At 41.2% G+C, this 26323-nt stretch overlaps 1 protein-coding gene across 2 annotated transcripts in view; it reads right to left on the reverse strand.

Annotated features, from left to right (window-relative positions):
* Positions 1 to 1751: 1751 nt before the first annotated feature.
* The window catches only part of LOC138453204 (adhesion G-protein coupled receptor F1-like), a 926758-nt gene continuing 902186 nt past the window's right edge, over positions 1752 to 26323 (reverse strand). The window contains exons 15-16 of one of the 2 annotated variants that reach the window (XM_069605832.1): positions 9422 to 9464; positions 1752 to 8774 (exon numbers count right to left, since the gene is read on the reverse strand). In XM_069605832.1, the coding sequence (XP_069461933.1) occupies positions 8750 to 8774; positions 9422 to 9464 (68 nt within the window). In that variant the 3' untranslated portion in view covers positions 1752 to 8749. The remainder of the gene's footprint in view (positions 8775 to 9421; positions 9465 to 26323) is intronic. The other variant, XM_069605833.1, reaches the window with a different exon arrangement.

A 26323-nucleotide genomic window follows, 5' to 3' on the forward strand; every position in this document is an offset into this window, starting at 1 on the left:
CTCGAGAGCTACAGCACGAGGACTCCCAACACTTGAACGCGCAGTAAAAATCTGAGGATGGCTGCCGGAGGCAGGGCTTAGGGAGAGGACAGTCATTGGCTGGGGGCAGTATGACCCAAAGACCAGTGATTGGTTACTACTAAGAAAGGCAGATCAGAAACGAAACTGATACTGATTTTTTTCTATACCGAGGATTCCCGGCTTGACGACGGGGAATATTCATGAGCATGTGAATTCATGCCAGACCCCATGCTGGAGAACAGAACTTAATGCATGCAAACCCAAGAGACAACATAAGTGTGCAGAACAGGTTACACAAAATATCCGTATTGCTTCCTGCGCCCTGATACCTCTGGGTCTGTCACGCATTATGAATAATAAAACAAACAAACAAAAGCTGGATAGACTACATTCTAGTAAATTCTGAAGCCTGGGTGTGGCTAAGCGGGTTTTGAGTTGTATCTAGGACAGAAAGTGACCCTCATCCTCTGGTTCTGGAGATAGGTGGGGCACTGCTCGGATGGCTTCCCAGCCGGCCGTCAGACCACAGCATCCCCTTATTGATCACAGGGCACCCCAGACGCACCATTAAGTGGGCATGCCTACATTTAGATGTACTTATGCCAAAGGCTTATGTGTCCATTCTTGTAGAACTTGAGGACTTTTTTCTAACTAATTTGGAAGACCCCCATAGATTGAGAGCCAACCATGAGAGGCTCACTAACATCCTTGTTTTTTCCCCCCACCAAACCCCACCAGGCAGTCTCACAACATGCACAGGACAGGGAGCCCTGGTATGATGGAGACTGTCAGCGTTCTAAAACTTCACTGATCAGGCAGGCCAAAATGGTGCACAAGGAGGGCAGGTCTCCGCTGCACGAGGCCAGAAGGAAATATTGCTCCCTCCTCATAAAGAAGAAAGACGACTGGGTCGATAAGGACTGGCGCTCTATATTAACTGCAATAGATAGCAGGGATTCATGTGAATTCTGGGACATAATGGGAGCAGGGAATACTAAGAATAGTAGTGCATTACCGGAGTCCACTTGGATGGCACATTTTTCAGATATGTACCATGAAACTAGATGGTATACTAAGCCAAGCTATGAGGCTAGAGAACTGAGTAGAGCAGGCTCTGATTTGAACCTCTTGCTGCTAGTATTCTCTAACACATAAGTAGGTATCACACTTAGGGACCAGAAACTAGGCAAAGCACTGGGCCCTGACAAAATTCCGATTTACTTTTATGCTCTGCAGCCTGATGTCTGGATTCCATACTTGACAAAAATATTCAACTCGGCTCTTGAGCATAATGAGGTTCCAACATCATGGGCCCAGACTGAAATAGTCCCCTTATTTCAAGAAAGGTGCAAGGGACCTTCTCCAGAACTACAGGTCAATACAGGCCTATATCCTTACTGGATGCTAGTGGCAACATTTTTTCAAGGTCAATCCTTCTTCACTTTGAGGCATGAAGCATATTACCAAGACAAATAACAGATAATGCAACTATTCCAATTAAAATAAAACAAAAATGAGCATGAAAAGTCATATACACATTTTCAAAATGTTCAGCCAAATAGAGAAATAAAAGCATCTCGATACTTAGCCTCACACAGTTTACTTTTTCAAGAATATGGAATTACAATTAATCCACATTAGAAAATGCAATTAGAAACTAAACGCGATTCAATTGTACAAAACTCATTGAAACAAAGTAACAGTGTATCAAGTGAAGCATCAGAAACAAATACAGTGGGGAACTCAGACACTTTATTAACTACTGACAACCATATAGAAGGCACAATAAATGTACTAAGCATTTCCCCAATAGAGCATAACACACCCCGTGGCCTTTATGAAGACAAAGATTCAGAATGTCTTTCATTTCCAACCATTTTCTGTGGTTTCTGAAGGCCAGATAATTATTAAAGAGAAATACCTATACACTATAGTACAATATGCAAATGGGAACTATGAAGTTATGGTGGAAGAGTAACAAATTCAATAACCAATATATTTTTTAAACTTAAAAAAATACATATCAAACAAATTCAAGGTAAAGTAAACATTTTCTTATGCTCATTCACTGCAAAGGGAACACAAATTACAGCACAAGACATAAAACATCAATTACAAAACATTTTCACTCACAGTGATGGTTACAAAATATTTGTTTTGAATTGTGAATCACCACCATACTGGGAACATTATAAAACGGACTTATTTGCTATGATAAGACAAATAGGACTTCCACATTTTTTTAACATTATCTGCTGCTGAAATTCGTGGGGAATCACCTTTTAGCAATATTAAGTTGTGAATTAAATACAAATTACATGGATGAGGAACTAAACCATTTAAGATGGGAACAAAAGTGCAATATGATACAACAAGATCCAGTTGCATGGAATTACAATTAATCCACACTGGACATTGACCTATCCAATCAGAAACTAAAGACCATTAAACCGTTGCCATTGACAATGCTTGTAAACAAAGCTTGTAGGGGTTATTTGGTTATTTTCCCACCTTTTCACTGGCCATGCTAATCCGTATAGCCATTCCAACACAGTTTCTGCCCCTTCCATCCCAAAACACCCCCTCATGGGAACTATTTTATCTTGCTTTAATTAAGCATCACTATTAAACTGTGTAATCAAACTTCCTGCTAGTGTTTTCTGGAAAACTATTTTCTAAGCGTTCATGACTTAATTGGAGTTGTAAAAGCACTACTCCTTCACTACTCCTTCACTAAAGTCCTGTTCAAAACATGCATTGCCATAGCCAACTGTTTGGCATGTGTATATGTATTAGGCATTCGTCAGGTACTGCTATTAGATCACCATGTACTTGCAGCACTGCTTCCAGCAATAGCCAGTTAATATTACTACGACAATGCCAGGCAATTGCCTTTCACATGCCTAAGGTCAAACTGTTGCTATTGGCAATGCGTGTTATATGCATGCTGAAACTTAGTCGTGGCGTGTTTGGAAAGGACATTACACTTCTTTTTATTAAAAAAGACCAACATTATTAAATATATTACTTTGGGCCTCATTAGGACCCTGGCGCTAAGTGTTTAACGGCGCCGTAAAAGGCTGCGGTGCCGTTAAACACTTAGCGCCTTACTACGAGGTCCCTTTGTGGGACCCGACCTTAACGGCTGGTCTACACCAGCCGTTAAAGTAGGGAAACGCAAAGGGACCTTGGTGCTAAGTACGGTACCGCAATTTGCAGTAACGTACTTAGCCCTTCCCCATTCCCATAGAGCCCTATGCGACGAAAATGGGAATGGGGAAGGGCCATGGTTCAATGGGGAGTTACAGCCCCGCCAACCTTGGAATGGGGTGGTAGTTCCCCATTGAACCATGGCGGATCGTTACAACACTGACACCAACCATGGTGCTAATAGCGCCAAGGTTTAGCGCCAGTGTTGTAATGAGGGCCTTTGACATACTTTTTTGTTCTGTATAATGAGCCTCTCCATTTTATGTTTTAAGTTTTGTGCTGTTTTGTGCACTTACTTGGCACCTTGCCGAACTATTGTTGCTTCCAGTTAATAACAACATTTTTAACCAGGCCCTAAATTACAATTGTAAGTATACTAAACTGAAAGATATTATAATGGGAACATTCACAACTATCATTTTTTTGTTGTTGTAAAGAATGACTTCCTTTCGTAATTTGGAATGTCGGCTGGTGTTCAGTGCATGCTTTTCAAAAGTGAATGTAGCCACCTAATTATAGCTGGTTGCATGCACCCACCATCATTTATCAACCCAAATGTTTCAGGATTTGCTGAATGTAACATTTCTGGGCTTTCACTTGATTGTAACCAATGCATTTTTCCTCTCGCTCTCAGCATTTTGGAATTATTCAAATGCGCAGCCACACCCCTGCGTGCATCTGCTTTCACATACGACTCAAATAACACTTTGCACAACACGTCTGCCATAAGAATGTAGCTACCTTTCACGACAAAAAAATCAAACTGTAGCTACACACATAACTGACTATCGTCTTACACCCACTCCTCCAGTTTATTTCCCTAGTTTACCTCTCTCCACCTATACACATGCTAATTAGACATGGGTGGCTAGCAGGGACTCGGCCAAGCCCTCGTAACCTTTAATGGCCATTATGCATACACACATACTTGCACCACCTAACTCAGAGGGTGCTCAACCTACAGCGCGTTGGGACCATACCCATGGTGAAAGGTGCTATACGAATGATGAAATGAAATGAATGCTAATAGAACAGACCCTATAGCGCCACCTGGCATCCATCACAGAAGTTTGCTGCCAGATCAGAGCCCCACAGCAATGCATTATGGGTATGGAAATTAGCTGAAAAGCTTGCATGTTTTGCTCTGTAATGACAAAATAGTCCTTATCTTGTAAGGCAGTGTTATTCTATAGATAGTTTTATCAACGTAGGACCGACAGCTCTCAAGGATGCAACCATCAACCACATGTACGTTTTCCCCTAATTGGGAACAATCAGTTTGGCATATGTCTGGAATGCTTGTGTTTAGAGCATGAGGGCATGTTTATCTTTGAGTGATTCTCTTCTAATACGCACTTATTATTGTTGCCCAAAAGCAATCTTAATACTGCACATGTGCTTCCAGTGGTGACTGGCATTTATGACTCTTCCTTCTGGTAAGACTGCTCAGCGATGCTCCTTGGTAAAGATATGAGTCAGCACTCTTACCGCATAACACTTCAATTGGGAAGAGTTTCACAAATGAACTGTTATTCCTGTGTTTTCAGATTGGTGCCTTGAATATTCATCCTTACACTATTCTGTGAAAACACTTTGGGCCAACATCCCCAAAATGTACGCTTCCGGGTTAGAAAGGGGCAGGTGCCTTTAAACAATGATAATGATGTGTTATTTTTATATGCGCTTTAAGCAAACATATTTGCATAAAATATCACACAACTGAATTTGGTACACATTTATCGACCTAGGAAGGATGAAAGCTGAGTTGACCTTGCCGGAATTCTGACCTTTAACCTGCAGATCACACACAGATCGGAGCAGAGAGCGCTCAACCCGCTGAACTACCTTACCGGCTGTAAAGTTGGAGCAATTATGCATTTGTCAAAATGTGCCTGATTCACAAAGGGAGACAGTACAAGATGTGCACGCCCCACTCATAAATGTGCCACCCAAGCAGATGTGAATTGGATGTGACCGCAAGATGATGGATGCATTAACCCCTTGACAGCCAGGCCATAAAGGTTTTCTTTTTGGAAATTAGAATGTACAAATACCCCCAAATGATTCAGGGGTGGAACAGTAAATAATTCGCTCGCTCCATATGCATGTGCACAATGGCATTGGGAGAGCACAGGCTGTGCAAAGGATGTTCACTTCCACAAAGGAGATAATCCTATATTAAAGATCTTCTGGTTCACAGGGGCAGGACACATACATGTGCTACGGCTTCCCCCACTCCTAAACTGTCCCTGTCTGGGCATTGATTGAGGAAGGCGAAATGTCCCCAAATGCTCACATTATGACCTGGATTTATGTAGCAAAGTGTTTCTGTGACGTTTGACCAAGTAAAGCCGCAGAACGTTCTGAAAGGACTGGTGCTGATCAAACGTCAGCTAAGAAGCACGTGCCCCATGAACCTTTCCAATGCTATCTGGGTCAATGCACATGCTGTGCACAGTGCACATGGGGATCTTTGCAAGTCCTCATTACAGACACATTGGCGCGCATTCGCAATGTGACCTTGTTGGCAAAAACAAAACAATGGTTTTGATATGGGCCTTAATTAAATTAAGTTATGTGTATGTCCCGGATTTGCGTACTGGTGAGAAGCTAGTCTGGTACTGGTTTGTACTATAGTTGAAAAAGGTCTACATTTGTTAATGCATGCCAACCCCGTACAGAGTTTCCAGTTCAGAGTATTCACAATTCGAAAGCCTCAAATCACTTGCTTTAAACTGCATCAAGGGCATTAAAAGTCCCATTGCTGTTTAATTTATTTATCACATTTGTATAGCGCACAGCAGCCCTTGGGCTTTAAAAATCTTCCACGAGAAGAAGCAGTACAAATATATTCCTGTGTTTGAGGTGTTATAGGATAAAGGCACCTGGGAGCACTCCCTTAATGTACTCTACTTTGTTCTGCTTTATAAAGTAAAATAGGATCTCGTGTTGAAGGCACCTGGCAGCTGCCAGCAGAATCTGGGTGTGTTTCCTTGGTGGGATTCGGCTGTACATTTTTACATTTCACTTTATTGATTAGCATTTTTGACAGCTGGATTTTTCTGCATAACACAATCAAGCATTTAAATATGAGTCACAATTTAAAACAAAATATAAAATATATCAAAATGAAAGATGCATTTAACCTTCTTTAAGTTGGCAAGACTATCATGTGGGGGAGCCAGCCTTATTTCCAATTCTTCAATTACTTTGATCATTTTTTGATGCCAACCTTCAAAACTTTTCAAGACTTTCACACGGAAATACAACATCCAGCAGAACTGTTCAGACAAAAATCATGAAGGTGACTTCCTGTGGGGGGTGGGCGGGAGAGGGCCAGTGACCAATGTCACATGCTTCAACCTCACCTCGCTAATGCGTCCCCCCACGCGTGAAGCTTCAAAACGCTCTGCTGTCTTTTTGCTTAGCGGCCCCATTAATATCATGGGCCAGTAGCATAATTGTTGGTGCTGGGCCTTGGTGCATATGGTACAGTGTGGGGCAACATGGAGGGGACGTATCAGCAGGAACAAGGCCCCTGAACACCTTCAGGCACCCTAGCTAGCTGTAATAAGGTTGGGCCAATGTGATAGCATATTTCTCCATGCTCACACCTGTTCAAATACTTGCTGCAGGGGGCCTGAAAGGGCAGGGCAGCTGGCTGGCCTGGTGCATAGTTCATCACTGGTTACACTGTGGATGGTGACTCTTATCAGTTTATGGAACCAGAAGACCTGCCCTCTGTTCTCTGGCCTTTTAGCTTCCATATATAGAACTTCAGCTGCTAGAACACAGTAGCACTCTTTAACACTTAAGAACTAGAACTTAAAGGTCTCGGTGGAACACTCTAATCATGATCAAAGTTCCCCTCTTTGTCTCAGTAGGGCTCCCCTGTTGCTCGCTTGCTACCTAATGGGTCCGTTGACTGTCTATTCATGGACTGGCACAGAGCAGGCTTGTGCCCTCGGGGACTGGGTTGGGGGATCGCTCTCATGTATTCTGCCCTTGACCGAGTGGTGATGTCTATTAGGGTGATGTCATGGGCCACACTAGGACAACTTAATGTCCGATTTGTATCTTTTGAAATGCCTCCCGTTTCCTGTTGACCTCTGTTGCTCTCATCTTGCAAGTCATGGATGCTCTTCTGAACTGCTTGCTCCGTTTCTAGATGTGTTTCTCTCTTTGTGTGTTTAATCATGTATCCCCCTGCTTATTGTTCTGAGCAGCAAGAGGCTCTTTCGAGAGAACACAAGTTCTCTTGACAATATAAAAATCAAAATCAATGGTGTTGAAATGGAAACTGATTTTACTTTTGTTGAAAATGTCAACAAAAACAGTTTTTTCATGAATTCCATGTGCAAAAAAAAAAGTTTGACACTGTGTTAGTCCAGTTTAAATGTCATCTAAAATCTACATTTTGATACCTTTCATTGGACTAAATGAAAACATTATGCAGAAATGTTAAATGCATCAGCTTTGTAGTCTGATAGACTTCATCAGATGGTAATTGCAGGTCTAATTAGTAACACAAAAAGCCCACACTGGACAATTCATTCTCATAGAAAAAAAGAAACGTATCACTTTAATCTTCTTTGGGTCAAGCATGAGTGTATATGGAATGCAAGCCTGGGAGAGCCGCATCTTATTCAGAGGCAGACATTTGGCAACAAAGATGGTACACATTAAAAGCGATTCACAATGCTAGCAATGCTGAGAATCGCACTTCATCCATTTTTCGTGAAAACACTTTTGCACATTATGGGCCTGATTTGCAAACACATTTTACAATGGCGCAATCCATTGAAAACCCCTTTGTAAATCAGGCCCTACATGTTCAAAATATTTGGCACAAGCAGTCTCAAATTGGCACCCACTAAGTTTGCGAAGTAACTAAAAAACACATTGAGATGAAGGATTCAAAAGCACAGATCGAAAGCAGACAGTGCTTGCTCACATATACCCCACACCGCGATATAGATATAAAAGGTGGAAAATACATAGATGACATTAATAAGCAGGTTGAGGAAGTTATAGCATTAAGAAAAAATAGATTCTGCAGAAATTAGCATATGTGCTCATATTAATCCCACAATTCAAAAAACAGGTATTAAAGTCCTCTTCAGATTGCCACTTGGAACTTCTGAGATACACAGAAGGAACACAATCCAAAATTCAGTAGTCTGTAAGAATCTCTCCTTTATGGAGGTCCAGGTTCCTCTGATGTTCTTGTGATGGAGATGAAAGTGGAGATATTTTGCAATAGGAAAGCGTAGGATCAAATAATGTGTTGGTAAATGAACCTGTGCGATTGCAGGAGTACATCAACATCAGTCCTTTGAAGGACCCACAGGTTAATGCCATTCTTCCTGTGAGCAGCATCTTGTGGCAGTCGTGGGTAAAATGTGCAATTAGTGTGACATGGCTCCACTGAAAACCACATGTAAGGAAGAGTATGTTGTGACGTGAAGTCCATTGCCTTAAAATGATTCCAATTCAAGATTGCTTGCTTGAAGAAAGTTCAGCTGCTGCTGTGCTGTATTTTTCTTGAAAAAAAGGAGAGGATAACATTAATGATTTCACCAGTTGTCATATACTACTTTTAAGCTGCACTGGGGTGGGGATGGATATTTTTAATTTTAACAATATTGCTGCCTGCTCCCAGGGATGTGTGGAATTCAGCAATTTCACTTTTATCAGTTTCATGAAATTTAAGAAAACGAATAATTGGTACTTTTGCTGTCAATAATGTGTGCAAAAAGTGGTTTTGCAGAATTCCAAAGCTGCACAATTTCTGCCAAAATGTCAGAAAAGAAAGTGCTGCTGGGCGATTTCCCATGAAAGTAAGCGGACAGTTTTCACTTACTTTGCTGAGGAAACCTCCAGTATAGGTTTATCTGGGATTTTCATTTGCCGCAGAGTACACTAAAAGCTCAAGTAAATAGTTTAAAACTATATACATGTGTTTTCCATTTATTATACATGAGTTTTTCAATTACCTGGAGTTAAACATTTTCTGCAGTGTTTTTCAACACATGAATTGATGACAATTTACAAGAGTTTTCCACTTAGTTTACAATTAAAATAGCCGATTATATTCCTGCTATTTAGTCAAACGTGTTATTGAAAAAGAAATATATGATTACGCCCAAAATTCACCAGCAGAATCTAGTTTTTGCACACACAAACCTACCTTCTCCGCCAATCTTCAACTTGTTCCACCTGCCTGAGGCTGGCTGCAGGAAAAATCATAGTTACTGCATTTTTCCTGGCCTAAATTCCTGCCAATGCACGCATCCAACTATGATAGCGGTAACTCGGGGCAAGCTCAAGTAGCCTGAAGTGGCAATTCTGGTGGAGAACATGGCTTATGAGGAAGCAAGGCTTTTATTCCACATCATTACACACAACATCCCTCTTGCCTATCCCAAGCAAGGTGAGACCACACATTCTACCATACCAAAATGAGTGTAATGAACTAAAGACTTGTGTCTTCGGTAAGGGTGCTGAACCCTGCCTATGCTTTGTTGCTTTAAAAAAGCCCTGCTTGATCCTGAGGCTATGGGTTGTGAATGTCTTTAAGATGATCTTTGCGGCAGGTCTTAAAGGAGTAGGTTGGTGAAGCAGCTTGCACTGTGCACTGCCTCGTACAGATGGCACACAGGGGAATTGCTAGCTGGCAGAGTAGGATGACAGTGATGGAAGGGAGGAACCTGCCCCTGTGGAGGACCTTAGTACTTCAATTTGTTATTCTTATTGTGCCATGGTCACATATCCTTCACAGAATACATTAAATCGCAAATAGAATAATTTAAAAATAGAAAATAAAAAGATATAAAGTCCTGTGTCTTCCCCTCTGACTAGAACAGCAGCAATAACTTCTCATTTGAGAATTGGAATACAAATAACAGTACTGTGCATAACAATAGTACATAGGATTAATGTGCAAATAACATTAAAGTGCATATGCTTGTTCGCTAGCACCATCATATCTCTTATAATACCCAAGTACTTAAGAACAGCAATGGAAACAGACTAATTAAAAATCTAATTACTGCCAAAGTTAAAGACACAATGGGCCTCATTAGGACCCTGGCGGTCCCGTAATGAATGGTGCCGATACGGGACTGGCCCCGTACATTACGGGCTGCCCTATTACGAGGACTGCTGCGGGACCCGCTAAGGAACGCCTGGTCAGACCTAATGAGGCCCAATGTTTCCTTGATGACCCAAAAATGATCAGGGCTTAAACAATTAAAGTCCTTTATAAACCATGCAAAGCAAAACTCAAGCTCTAAGGCAAGCACAAGGCAAGTAATCACAGGGTGCCTCAGAGATTCTATCGCAATAGGACATTTAAAATATCTGCAAAACATGTCTAGGTCCATGAGCTTTGCCCGAATTCCTAAAATGTCTTTAGTGAGCAAAATATTGAATCTAAATCTTAAAAACATTTGTCGCCTACTAGGACAAGGGAATTTAAATACTTTGGCAAAACTCTTAGACCTCTTTCCGTTAACAGACTGTTAAAAAGTGTATACTTCTTACATGTTTCTCTTGTTTTGCACCAATCAGAGAGCAAGTACCTTTTAATTAGATTCGGGTTAGTAATTAAGACATCCTCACTAGTTTTTTTAGGACTGCAGAAGTTCCCAAAGTTCCTTGGAATAACTATGCCACGACCTTAAACTTGCATTTGCTGAGTCTTTGGACAAGTTCTGAAACAGAGTATCAGCCGGAGGATCCAGAATTTTCCTATACAGGGAAAGTGCCTTCCAGGTGACAACGGCCTCCATTGATATAAGGCCAAATTCAAAACGAATGACCTGGGCTGGTACTCCCTTCGGGAGGCATAATACATATTTCCAGCCGATACCCTCAAGTCTGGTCCACAACTTATAATCTACTTTGCCCAGAATCTCAGCGCCATAAGTTAGCGTGGCGGAGAACCTTTACTTTATAGAACTTTAGAAAGGGTATCATGGAGTAAAGATGATACTTCAGATGCAGTCGTTTTGCTTGAATCGTTAAGAGTCCTTACCTTGCTACATAGTCTTACTTGGATACTTTTTTTTACTAACTGTCACCCAGTAGAGATAACCCTAATGGGTCATCTTATCTACAGCAGACAATTTTTTACTGTTTAGATACCATGTGAAATGTAGGTTCTTCTTCTTCTTCGTTGTCATGAGTAGGATTTTAGTCTTTGCCGTGTTGATTTGCAATTTATTATGGTGTATATAGCCTTGAAGGTCTCTTAACTGTCTCTGCAGTCCAACAGGACAGCAGTCCAAGAGAACCAGACCTACCGCATATACCAGCCAGGGGACAGGCTGTGCTCCCAAACAAAATATATACATGGAAAGTCATCTATATATACATTGTAGTCATCTGTTTTTCCATATTAAGATGAGCCTGGAGGCAGACATCTAAACTAAAACCAAGGGGCAGCCCCAGTTTAACATTTTGTCCCATAATCTACTCTGATCTACTCTTTTGGAGGCCATCGTCAGATCAACAAAGGCCAAGTACAAAAGCTGTCTTTTTTTAAGCAAAGCTGTCTCGAAAAATAGACAGAAGGAAACCATTCAAATCTGTGCCCAGCCCTTTCCTAAAACCGGATTGCCCACAATCACACCCACCAGAAAGTTTAACGTAGGATTGCAATTGCCTCAATATCACAGCAGAAAATGTTTTACTTGAAACATCGAGTAGGGCAATGGGGCAATCATTTTTATGCTTGCGTCTGTCCCCTTTCTCAAATATTGATACTAAATGAGAAAACTTCCATTTATGGGGAGTGGTGTGAGTATAATTTTCTTAAACAGATGGAACAAAAGATGTGCCAATAGATCAGGATTTTCTTTTAATGTTAAGTCTAGGGCCTTGAGCTCTCGAGGGTTTGATATGGTGAATAATGTCTAATATACTGTTGTTTGAGAATTCCAGTGCCCATCCAGTAGAATCAAGAGAGTTAAGCCTGCCTTCTAGCGGTGCATAAACTTTTAAAATGCTCCACCCATTTATCATCAAACACAGAGTTTAAGAGCATATAAACCTGACCCCCCGCATCAGCATTTATCAACTTCCAGAATGTATTTGTTTGATTCCCAGAAAGGGCCACTAGCATGCGTTCAGAGTCTTTTTACACTGGTTGTTGATTTTTAAATCTTAGTCAATTTTTATATTTTAGAAGTAAACTCTTTTTATAATGACTTGCTGTTTCAACATGGAATCCCCTAACCCCCGTAATTTCTTGCCAAGGTGTTTTTTCTTCTCATGCACCTGTGCATCGAAGCCATGCGTATGTGGGGCAGCATTAAAGGTCTTCAAGTTCAAAGTTTTAATAAAATCAGCAAAGATAACAGCAAAATTGGAAGGTTCAAATAGTGCATCTAAGTTGAAGCTTTCATATTTCCACAATTTAGTAAGAAGCTGGAGGTTACAATTTTGAGCATTTGTCAGATTCCATGAGATCTGATTTCCTTTAGCATTTACTGTCAGAACCTCTCTACGACAAGTACAAGGAAGAACACATTATATAACCTTACATTCCAAACGCAAAGACAAATGATCACTACAGACACTGGAAGTAAGGAAAAGTAACAAACATATCAGGGTCCCCAAGACCAAGTATGGTGAGGAGGAACTCCTCCCTGTAGGCTGCCATTTAATATATCAAAACCACAGGAGATAATTCATAGCCAAATGTCCCCCCACTCCCTCTGTGGAGTCACAGGGCCGCATTTGTCAATGCAATTACAATTTAAATCACCCCAAGCAACATGCTAGCTCAGATGGGGAGCAGGTGCAAGTGGATCTAGGTCACCTGGCATAAGCCCCGCCCACCTGGTGCCTTCCTGCCTGATGCTCTTTTTCACTACTTAGCAAGCCCCGCCCACCTGGTGCCTTCTTTCACCATCACTGTCTTGTGGCCAATGCTGGATTTGACTTTTATGATTCACAGTGCGTCACCCTTTCTCAACTCTCATGCTGCATTTCCTTTGCATCTTGCACTCATGGTGGCCCTGAATCATGCTGTTCCCATCTTCATCTTGTATCCTGGCTTGCAATATTATGTGTTACTACTGACTTCTGCAATTGTATTCGCTCTCCCCTCTTGCTTCTCCACTCTTTTTGACTGCTTACTCTCTGTTCTCTCCTCCTCTCCCTTTCTACCTTTTCCTATCTACTCCCCTCCTCTCCTTACTTTCTTCTATGTACTTACTCTATCAGAATTTTCCCTGGACCTAGTGTGATAGCAACCTTGTCGGTCTCCTCCCCACTCCCCTTACTTGTCCACCCCCCAGCACTATCTGAAATGTCGTCAGGCCTAGTACGGTAGCCGCTTGATTTGTTCCTCCCCTCCTTTTCTGTACCCCTCTCCCCCACCTTTTGTTTTCTCTGGCTCTAACAGAAATGTCGTCAGGCCTAGTACAGTAGTTGCATGTCTGTTTGAATTTCCGCCCCACTCTCCCCTTCCCTTCTTTATCTGTGTCTTAGCTCTTGCACTATCTGATATGTCATCAAGCCAAGTACGATAGTTCATTTTACATCCTTACTGTTCATGGCCTGTAAGAATGTCATTGTATTTTCCCTTGTTCCCAGCCTTGCCTTGAAGTGCTTTGAAACACATTGTGTATAGGCGCTATATAAATAAACTATCATATCTTTTCATATATGAGTGCAGGGTGTGTGGAATGAGCCTGTACCTTCCGCTAAGTTACGAAGGTGCAGTGTGCAATGGTAGAAATTGGTTAGCTGTGCAAGAATATGGCTGCCTTACACAATTAGGCAAAATGCAATATAGGGCTGACTAACACAGTTGGGCTAAAAGCAAGGTATGGCTACCTTACACAATTTGGATAAATGCTAGAAACAAATCTATAAAACGTGCTGTAAGCAGTGGCTGAAACAAAGTTCATGTAAAAAATAGCAATTGTTTAGGTGAAGTTTGGAAATTATGTGTATAACTGACTACAGGTTGACCTCCAAGAGTGCACGCTGGCAAAGACACATTAGGGGCATCCAGTCACGTTCTTAATAAAGGCAAGTGTATCCGTTACCAGTAGTGTGATAGTACTGCCAACATTTCAGTTCTAGTGAACATGATATCAGTGTTGGAACATCAGTGAATCACATTATGTTGAATGTAGGGAAATACTGATCTTGATTCTATTAATGTAGAAAAGACATTAAGCTCTGTATCTTTGTTAAGTCCGTCCCTGATTGCTTTATGTTCAAAGATGTGTCTTGCCTCTTTTCTTCTCATCGTCAATTCTCTGTTGTCACATCTTAAATTCTGCCCAAATCTTCATATACCTGCAAAATGTATATTCTTCACATCCTCTCCACTGTGTTCATTGGGGCAGTGCTATGCCAGAGATTACTGGGGGTTCTGCGTTCTGATAGCATACAAATGTTCAAAAATTATCCATCTCAGTTTGCACTTAGGGCTATCTATGTAAAATATTTTACTTTACAAGTACAGAAAATAATATGTATCCCATAACGCGTTTTACAATTTATGAACCCCTGGACATCGATGATTTGATTAGTGTAAGTTTGAATGGTCGTGACTCGATTTAAAGCAGATTCACACACAATACATATACGACACATAAAAAAAACGATGATTGCTTGAGCCTAGAATCTTGGGTGTTCAAGGTCTTAGTTTCCATATATCTAGGGCTGATTTGGTGGCCTATTGTTTGGGCTATCGTTAATACTAAATCTGGTCTATTCTTAGTGTATTGTTGTAAGTTTCTATCAAGCATTCCAATGTTTATTAAGTATCCTGTATACTTCCTTTTTGTGAGCTTAACATTTGGAAATGAATCTAACAGAATCTCTATCCGCTGTTGTGGTCTTGGTTTTAGGTGTTAAAAGTGTACTCCTTTCAATATGCTGTTCTTGGTAACCTCTCTCTTTGAATCTTTGGGTAGTGAGGTTGATTTCTTGTTCAACATCTCATTTATTCTACAATTCCTTTTTGCTCTTAGAATCTCCCCTTGGGAATGTTTTTGATTACACAATGTTTATGCCCACTGGCCGCATATAGGACAGAAATGACTTCCGTTGGTTTATAGTATCTGTTACTCTCTATTCTATTGTCTATAATACTAATTTCTAGATCTAAGAAAGGATTCCTCTCTGCACTGTGAGTTCAGGTAATTTCAACATGAAATAGATTGTTGTTCAGCTTACTAGAGAATAATTCCAATTGCTTGGGGTTACCTTTCCAAATTACAAAGATATCCTCTACGAACCTTTTACAATGAATTACATGACTTTGGGCCTCATTACATGCAAGGCGGTAAGGGTTAACGGTCACCGGTAATGGTACCGGTGACCGTTAACCCTTACCGCCTGATTACGAGGCCCCTTTGCGGGTTGGTACTTTAACGCCTGCTTTTTAGCGTGTTAGGCGTTAAAAACCAACCCGCAAAGGGACCAGGGTGCTAATTACGGTACCGCAATTTGCGGTACCGTAATTAGCACCTTCCCCATTCCCATTATGCCCATTGGGGCAAAAATGGGAATGGGGAAGGGCAATGGGGGAAGGGGGAATTACCGCCCTGCCAACCTTGGAATAGGGCGGTAATTCCCCTTTCCTCCAAGGCGGTGCCGGTATTTTACCGGCATGGACCAAGGTGCTAATAGCACCTTGGTCCACCGCCTACCGTGTGTCAGGCCCTTTCACTCTTAACTGGACTGGGTGCTAGTGCATGAACTCTAATTGCCCCATAAAGAGATGAGCTAAAGTTGGGGCATACTGGGCCCTCAGCACATCTCCCATGGTTAGATTGCAGTATTTTCATTAAAAAATAAAACAGTTGTTGGACAAAAGTGAACTCCAGCATCTCAGTAAGTGTTTCGCAAAAACGTAAATGTGCTGCCGATTTTTGTTTTAGCCAAAAGTGAACTGTGCCAAGTGCTAAATCATTCATGATGGAAATATGATGTAGAGGAGATTATGTCATGCTTGACACCAACAGTTTTGCCAATTCCGCTGCGTATATTTGAAAGAAGGTATCTATTGAGAAAACCCTATCAAATGTATTCCAGAAGAGATGACAATCTGAGGGATGAACTCCCCAAAGGAATATAAAAATGAGCAAAAGAGGAGCTGGTGACGTCTCGAGAGAAGAGTGTGACGCCTTGAGAATATTGACTAAAAAGAACGTATGGACCATATAGAATCTGATGACAAAGTTAAGAGTCGAGCAAACTTTCATATGCGAAAAGAAGATTGCACATGTGAGAAGCACTGTAGAAAATGCAAGCTGTTCAATAATTGTACAGATGCTGTAATGCAAGTAGATTAAGAAATCTTAGAAGTTGACTATAAGTAGTGAATAGACTGCAGAAGAAGCCGCCATTGTATAGAAGCAGGACATCGGTGTCACAAATTTTACTAAGCAAGAACCCATGTAGAGAAAAGCTGAGAGTTGTGTTGCAGCAAGAATTAGATGAGATCATGGAAGAGTCTAGAACGGCTATCTGGCCTGGTCTCAAAGCTGAAGCAGCCAAAGCTGGTTAACTATTTTTGAAGGCGGTAACGTGAGATGCTGAATCATTCCTTGCTGAGGTGCAAAGAAAGAACATAATGTGTGCCAAGTTTTATTCATTCAAGACATTTAAATGCTGCAAAATGGACCAAATCGTGGTCTCATGTCACGTGAGCAAAGGATGGAAATAGAGCTGAGCGTGGAGTTCGAGAACTTGGGTGAGGCGGTACAGTCAAGTCCACCTCCTTGCATCTAGGTTTGAGCTTACATGCTGCTAAGTGAACCGAATGTTCCAGAACGGCACGAGCCTGCCAACCAATTATAGAGGGCAATATAATTAAGGGCCTTATAATTTGAGAGCCAATGATATACCGTGTACTTAATAGTGGTGAAGATTACATGTTTTTAGAGGTAGGCATGAGTTGTCCTCCTGACAGTAGATAACCAAGCACAATCTCATCCTGTGTAGAAAGTATACTTAGATGTTCCCCTTGAACGTATTACAACCCCTCATAGGTTTTTCTCATTTGCCACATAGTATGACGTCACCTCTGATGAATTTCTAGTATAAAGTCTATGTTTTTTATGAAATGCCTTGAGTTGAGCTGAGTGAGTTGGAGAGCACGAGCAAACGTCCGTTGATGTCTGTTGTAACTCCTTGTTTTAGATAATTGTTAATCTCTCACTGCCGGATCGGGGCAAAGTAATAAATAAATAATAAACAAAATAATTGTTAATAAAACAGCACCTTTGCCATCTTCCTGAGTTGGCTCGATTATTTGGTGTTGGAGTTATTCTGCAACCCCATCCATTGCATGCACATTACCCAAAAGGCCCTACGCTCAATACAATGCTTTAACATCATATGTTACTAGTAAATAATCCTGTTGTTATTGAACAGAACTTAAAATGTCGAGTATGTGCATAGAGTCTCTGGTATAAGAGTCCAATTTGTGAACAAAATCATTTATGTGTGTGTCAATAAACTTCTGCATGGGTCAACATAATGTGATTCACTGATGCTCCAAGATTGATATCATGTTCACTAGAGCTTTTGTCAGTACTATCACACTACTGGCAACGGATACACTTGCTTTTATTTAGAACGTGACCGGGTGCCCCATATGTGACTTTTCCCAGGGGCACCCCAGAAGGTCAACCTCTAGCAAGTTATGCACATAATTGGCAAACTTTACCTAAAGAATTGCTCTTTTTTTTACATGAACTTTGTTTTCAGCCATATCCCATATGCTGAATTCCTCAGGGCCAAAAGGAATTGTTCTTATGCCTCTGACTTGAAAATTATTTATTATGATATGTCTGCAATATTTCTGCAGAGGGGTTATTCAATGAAGGTGATTCAGTAACCTCATAGCCAAATGAATGATTGTATCAGACATAATGTATTGAAAATTAAAAAGAAAAACACTGCATTCAAATTTTATGAAATTAGATTTATTACCTTTTATGGCTTAAAGCTGAACACATTTGTAAGATTATTACCAAACATTGGCACCTATTGCTTAAAGATACAGACCTGAAGATGTCATTGAGTCCTAGAGCACACATTACCTACAGACGTGGTAAGATTATTGGAGATTTGGTCACTCATAGTCATCTCGAAGTCATAAAAGAAAAAACTGGCTTCAACAATATATAGGGTGTTTCACTTGGTGATCTTGTAGCATCTGTCCATAAGTAATTAGGAGTACTCATTTCAAAGTCACAGGCACCCATTTTATCACCTCCCAAATTGATTGTAATAAAGATTTAGTGGTTTATGGATTAATTTGTCTTTGTTCAAAAATATACATCAGAATTAAAAGAGAAAATTGAAAATACATATTTTAGAACACTTAAGAGCCTTTAAGTCTCAGGATCATAATTATCCGGTGGCCATCCATTTTGATGAATTTCACAATCAAAATAAATGTTTATTGAAATAGATTGGGCTGGCCTGGGTTCAACCACATCCACTTAAGGGTAATAGAGAGTTAACTCTTCGAAGATTTAAAGCAAAGTTGATATTGCTTTTTAATTGTAAAATTCCCCATGGGTTTGAACACAGGTGATGATAGTCATGTGTTCCTATAGGTTTTACAAAGAATATTTATAATGTGATTTGCTTGATGGCAACATTGCAGTGTTCACATCATAATGCTTCATACAATATGTTTTCTTTTTTCTGTGCATGTTTTAATTTTCTAGAGAATCTCTTTTAGGTGTTCAGTTTATTGTTGAATTGTTGATGTGTGCTTTTTTAAAATATCCTAAGCGAGCTACAGATAATATATCACCATGGAATTAAGGTTAATTGAATTTATTGTCACTATGACATGATTTTCTTATTCTGATTATGAACTATATATGCTTTCATTGATTATAATCAATAACTATAAAATATTTAGAAGCATAATTTCGCCAGGCCTGTTCACATTTAAATTGCTTGTTGCACTATGCACTTTACTCACTTAAGCACCATCTTTTTTGATATTTAAACATGTTTTTTTTAATTCTTATGTAAGGAAAGCAAGTTTTTGATATTATGCCACTATGGATCCTGGAAAGGGGTTGCACGCACCTAATCTTCGCTGCACTCTTGCAGGGATGGTGGGACGAATGCACAATTTCCATTATACTCATACGTGGAAGGGGACACACTTTATGTCTCTCTCATGAGTCATTACCCCCAAATTAAGTGAGGAGTTTGTTTTGATGATCCCACTCTCAGATCTGAGCTGAATACTTTCAAGATGTGGAACCCACGGCAAAACATCATAAGAAAATCTCAGCATGGCGCATTAGACCGTTGCTGGATTACAGGCACAGGCATAGCAGCAACATTTCAACAACACTTTAACAGCTGCTCTTGTTTCCCACTACCATTACAATACATAGGGCCTCATTATAAGGGTGGTGCTCCCGTAATGAAGGGGGCCGGTATGGGACCGGCCCCCTTCATTACGGGAGCGCCGATTACGAGCTTCCCTTTGCGGGACCCGGATCAGCCGCCTGATAAAACCAGGTGTCCTTTCCGGGTCCCGCGAGGGGAAGAGGGAGGTAATAACGGGCCAGATGTAATCTGCCCGTTATTACCTCCCTCCCCATTCCCATTGAGCGCTATGGGGGCTCCAATGGGAATGAGGAATGGTTCCTGCAAGGAGGAATTACCGGGTCCTCCTATGTCAGAATGACCCGTTTATTCCACATTGCAGGAACCCGGTAAAGGAGCCCGGTTTGGAGGCAGCCATGGAGCTAATAGCTCCATGGCTGCCTCCAAACTCGTAATGAGGCCCATAGTCTCATAGGATGATGGTAGGCAATGTTGTAACTGGCTTGTCTCTGTGATAATAACAATGGGATCAAAAATAAATAAGGTTTCTCATAGCATGCAACACACACAACATAGTCCTGTTCACTGGCAAGTAAACAAACTGCTGCCTTATCTTCCTCCAAGAGCCTCAGCTCCTGTAGACCAGCCATCCCTTCCTCTCCACCCTGTAGACAAACTCAACCCACAAAGAAACCGGTAGTTGCGTTTTCCGGTGTAGAAGTCTGAACTTGCTTTCCGCTATAGCATGGACCTGGAGCCTCACTTGAGTGCTCAAATTACATGAGAACATCACAAGCTTGCCTCAACACTGTGGGAGTACCTAAATTAATGCTGAAGTACTGAATATCTTGTGGGGCTCTGACTTATCTGCAGGCTTCTGCCATTGCACCTGCATCCAGGGGGTTAGCCTGTGGAGATTTTTGGGTATTTATCATAATGCTGAACCTTGTTCTTCGATGCAACACAGCATAACTTAGAAGGTGCACAGTTAATTGCAGACCTTACAGATCCCCTAGCCTACCCTTCCAACAGACAATTCCCTTTCAGCAGTAATCATTTATTAAACAAAGTGCTCCCACCAAGAAAATAAGAGGAGCAGAATCACCCTAACAGTCTAAAACTGCAACCTCCCCAAGCCAGCTTATAAATATTAGACAAATACTGCAGAACTACCACACCGTCAAAATAATGTATCCCCAATCGGACCTAAAAAAGTAAACAAAAACTTTAAGCAATCAACACTGACAGAAAACCCTTGAAGAAAAAGACCATTATCTTTCTATGTCCTACGGTACAACTAGAATAGTAATTTGGTTCGACATGCAAGATTCACTGGTTTGGAAGAGCACCCTTCCCCATCATTTAGAACATAGACATTCCTTATGGACAGACACTCTCTATTGACTACAGCACCCAAAACCAATGGCAAATGACAATCAGACTCTTTAACACCAGCAAACTGATGATTCAGGCTATTCAAGAGAAGTTTAAGGATATCACACATTGAGGAACTTCAATCCGATGATATCTCGGTCGGAATGATTTGTGCCAATGATGAAAGAGATTGGCAATATTAGCGCTGGCAATACCGCCAAACTAGACATGAGGCCCTATGTGCTTTTGAATCCAAGCTCCTTCGTAAACTCCCACCTCCATTTCAGGGCCTTAGCAAGTGAACACACTGCCAACGTGGATCTTCAGCAAGGTGCACTAAAGAAGGGTAAAGGTGAACTGCAACATGGCATCGACAAGCTCAAGGGAATTAACTGACGCTCTAATAACTGAAACAAAAAACAACATTTGACATCTGAGTCAAACACGAGAGAAACAGCCAACTGAAATAACATAAATGAAATCAGTAGTAAACAAAAAAAGGCGCAGGAGGAAACATATCTTCCAATGTAGTCCCGACTTACTTGTCATACCACCCACTAACCCCCATAACTGAACAAAATGACTCACCTCCCTCTCCTCACATTATAATCCTACAAGATAAGGTGGTTAGAAATGAATGGAGTAACTGAGCAGCACATACGTGGGGAGCCTGAGTAAGGCCCGACTTCTTATTATCACTTTAGTATCACTCATGAGTAAATGTGTTTTAAATCTAAATGTCAATCCAATCCACTAACCCCAATGTAAATCTCTGTGGAATTATTGTGATTCATCTGTAGATTGATGTGTGTTACTGAGTTTTCTGCAGGCCTGTCATTTATGGGAAGCCAGGGGTAGCAAGAACTACTCCTTGCTCCCTTACTGGTACCACAGGCCCTTCTCCTGATACGTCTTCTTCGCTCAAAGGCGGTAGACCCAGCACTAGGGGGAGAAAGCAAACACAGCTCTCAAAAAACCACTGGAGCCGCTCCGATTTAATGTTCCAATCCCATTGTAATTGTAAAAATAAAAGCACTGCGATAAGAGTCATGGACACAACACAGTGTGCCCTTCGCAGAGGGGTGCTACAGGGCCGTGGGGCCTGTGAGCCAAAAGTTGAAATGAAAGCACTTCAATATTGCACAGGGCTGGACCAAAACAGTTGTATGTTACCTGGTCTTCTGTTGTGTTATTTGCATATGGCCTTTTGTGTCACATAGAAAATCGGACTTAGTAGCTGGATGTATAACTGAACATGACCTTTATATTAACTAGTGTGACCTGCGCTTATGCGTATTTAACAAACACACAAAGTAAACAGTGCAGATTTGCCACTGTTTATCCAGATGACATAATAGCTGAACTTCTGACATATTACGGCAGCATCTTAGTTATATATATTATTGGAAACTAAAATAAACCATTAGATCAATTCATGAGATGTCATCAGAGTTAAAGGTCATGTAAGCCCTCTTCCTGGGATGTCATAGGAGCAATAGGTCATGTCATAATTTCCAGTGATGTCATTGGTGCTTGCTGTCACTTCCGCTACCCCAACCATTTTGTTGAATTGACACCCCTCCTAATTCGACCATACAAATAATTACAATTGTGAGCTGCAACATCTCCCTTATGCTTTTGTCAATGGCCCTGGTACTGAACATTCCATTCCCTTTACATGAACCTTATGAGATGTTCTAATTTCAGTTTAGTTAGTTTGACTCACAGACAGCAGCTCATGATCAAACACAAGAATGATTGTTTGTTAATGTTTTATATTACAAGCAGTTTTTTTTTATCTCGTTCGAGGTTAAATCGTAACATCGCTCATACAGTGCCTAATGTTTAATTGAGAGGCCTCTTTTACCAAGTTGGCCTACTTAAAATGCATACAAGCATTACATTAACAATAAAACCATATTAGTACCCGGCGCAGCGAATCCACGGGATACACTTGTTGTGAATTGGCTTGTTTCTGAGCCATACCACAGTGTAATCCTGTGGACGTACGTATGTGCTTCGCGCGCCGGGTACACTGTTGTTTCCCATTCATTACTATGGAGAAAGTTGGCCCAAAATGGCGCCCTGTTGGTCCGTAGTAATGAAGCAGTACGTGCATTCTAGTGTTCCTAGAACTAACGCGTACTGCTGCAACACCTTTTCAAACGGCAAAAGAAATGGCGCTTCAAAAGGTTTCCCTTTTACATTAGTATCCCGAGACTACAAACCCCGGAATACTAATGGCAATAACCGCCTCACCGGCGGGCCATTACTGCCTAAAGGTAATGCCCACTGGGCCCCCGTTATGCTCGGGCCTGTAACTTCGGGCTCGGGGGCATTATCTTAAGCGGTAATGGCCCGCCGGCTCGGCGGATATTGCCATAATATAGATTAGAAGAAAAGCAATGCCAATACATCCATTTTTATTAAGATATTATAAATAATAACATAAATGCCGAACATTTCTAAATGCTAGGATAGGTCTGGGGTTGACAAGGTTGTGAGCATGAAATACCATAATAATAATAATAAAAAATAATAATGCAAATGAAAGTGGTTATAGGGTTTTACCCAATTAAATGGACTTGGGGTTAATGAGATTAAGGTTAGAGTTGGGCACATCAGGAATCCATCCCAATATGAAAAAATACGCCTCGGCGAGAGTAACAAATACAGTATTTCTCTAAAACGCATACATCCTTTAAAAGATTTTAAAAAATATATTTCCACCTTTATATTTAAACACACAAATTAATGTTGTTCTGTAGCATACTTCATATTTATTGTCATACACAAGAGGATACATTCTAATCTTTGTATGTATTACATTAGAATGGGGGTGAGAAAGTGGACATCACAGATGTACACTATTTCAACCCCTTTGTTGGTACCCATGCAGAAAGTGGTAATCCTGCATTATGGCGAAGCTTGCACACTTCCCTTGACTATATGAAAATAAATGTTGAAAATTCGAGTAGAATAAATGAATGAGGTATTTCAGCACATGAGGAGGCGATATTTAATGCACGCACATGCATTCCATAAATACCCTAAAGACCATACAGTGGAAGGTGGTAAAACCAGGCAGTATTTAAAAATACCACCTGTTTTTATTCTGACCACCCCAACTCAGAATGAGCCAAAACATCTCCAAGCCACCCAAACTCAGATACACACACACATACAAGGGAGCCAAAGCATCTCTGAGCCCCCAAACGAAGATATTTACACACAGTTGAGCCAACGCATCTCTAAGTCATCCAAACTCAAGGGTTGCACACGCAGAGGGGATCCAAAGCATCTCTAAGCTATTCAAAATCAGATTTTCACAAACACAGGTGAGCCAGAGCATCTCTGAAACATCCACATTCAGATGTTCACACACACAGGTGATGCAAAGCATCTCTAAGCTACTCAAACTAGGATTTTCACACACACACACACACACACACGCACGCACGCACGCACGCATGCACGCACGCACGCACGCACGCGCACACACGTGCACACACACACACACACACACACCCACCCCCCTTTCCCCCCCCACAGACATGAGCTAAAGCATATCTAAGCTACTAAACTCAGATATTCACACCCACCCATGTTCTGAATGGGTTGGATGAATTCTGCCTTGGATATCCGGATGATATAGTAGTCTTCAGTCCCACTTGGGAGGAACATGTGAGACACCTAGAGATAGTGTTGCAGGCCCTTCAGAAGGCCCACCTGACCATAAAGGCCAGTGTGACCTAGGACATCACATTGCTCCCTGTGCCACCTGGCTCGCTAGATGCCATCCGCCCCCTCTTCTCCACCACCCTGTACAGCTGTATCTCTCCTTTGTACCCCTCTGTTTCCTACCCCCCGCGGTATATCTGTTCTGTTGTTTCCTCTGAAAAGCGCTGACTTATGCATCTCTACTGTTGTAAGACTCTGTAAGGTGCTCTGTTGTGTATCTGTACTTATGTTTACCTCTGTAAAGTGCTCTGTTGCTTCTCAAATCTAGGTCCACACTGAATAAATACAATAACAATAATAATATTATATATGATATGACATTTATAACGCGCCTGTACACAAGTGTATCCAGGTGTGACATAATAATAAGAAGAATAACACACAGTTAAGCTAAAGCATCTCCAAGCTACTCACTTAGATTTGCACACACACAGGTGGGGCAAAGCATCTCTGAACCATCCAAATTCAGATATGCATGCAAGGATTAAGCAAAACATCTCTAAGCCACCCACACCCAGATATATTCACACACACAAAGGCGAGCCAAAGAATCTCTGATCCACCCACAATCAGATGTTCACATACACATGTGATCCAAAGCATCTTTAAGCTATTCAAACTCAGATTTTCACTCACTAAGGGGATCCAAATAATCGCTAAGCTACTCAGACTCGTAGTTTCACACACACAAGTGAGCCAAAGCATCCCTGAGCCATCCAAACCCAGATATTCACACACAAAGGTGAGCCAAAACCTTGCTAATCCACCCGAAATTAAATATTTACACACTAAAGGGAGCCAAAGCATCTCTGAGCCACCCATGCAGATAATCACACACAAGGTGGAGCCAAAGCCTCTTGAAACCACCCAAACTCAGATATTCACACACAAAGTTGAGCCAAAGTATCTCTGAGCCACCAAACACAGATATTCACACACAAAGTTGAGCCCTAGCATCTCTGAGCCACAAAACACAGATAATCACACACAAAGGTGATCCAACGCATCATTAAACTACTGAAACCCAGATTTTCATACACACATGTGAGCCAAAGCATCTCTAAGCTACTAAAACTCAGATATTCACATACTAAGTTGATTCAAAGCATCTCTACACTACACAAACTCTGATTTTCGCACACACATGTGAGCCAAAGCATCTCAGATTCATCTGAATTAAGATATTCACACAAAGGTGAGCCAAAACATGTCTAAGCCACCCAAACTCAAAATGTCACACACAAAGATGAACCGAAGTATCCCTGAGCCGCCCAAAAACAGATATTCAAACACAAAGTTGAGTCAAAGCCACTGAAACTCGGGTATTCACACACAGTTGAGCCAAACCATCTTTAAGCCATCCAAAAACAGATATTCACACAGACAGGTAAGCCAACATTTCTCTAAGAAACACCACTCACATGTTCACACACACAGATGAGTTAAAGCATCCGTGAACCATCGAAACTCAGATAATCACACATAAGGGTGAGCCAAAGCCTTGATAAGCCCCCACACTCAGATATTCACACACAAAGTTGAGCCAAAACATCCCTCAGCCAGCCAAACTCAGGTAAGCACACAGAAAGGTGACCCAAAGCCTCTATAAACCACCCAAACTCAGACATTCAAACAC

Source organism: Ambystoma mexicanum, chromosome 4p (assembly GCF_040938575.1).
Source record: "Ambystoma mexicanum isolate Mex_15411 chromosome 4p, UKY_AmexF1_1, whole genome shotgun sequence".
NCBI classification, from domain to species: Eukaryota; Metazoa; Chordata; class Amphibia; order Caudata; family Ambystomatidae; genus Ambystoma; species Ambystoma mexicanum.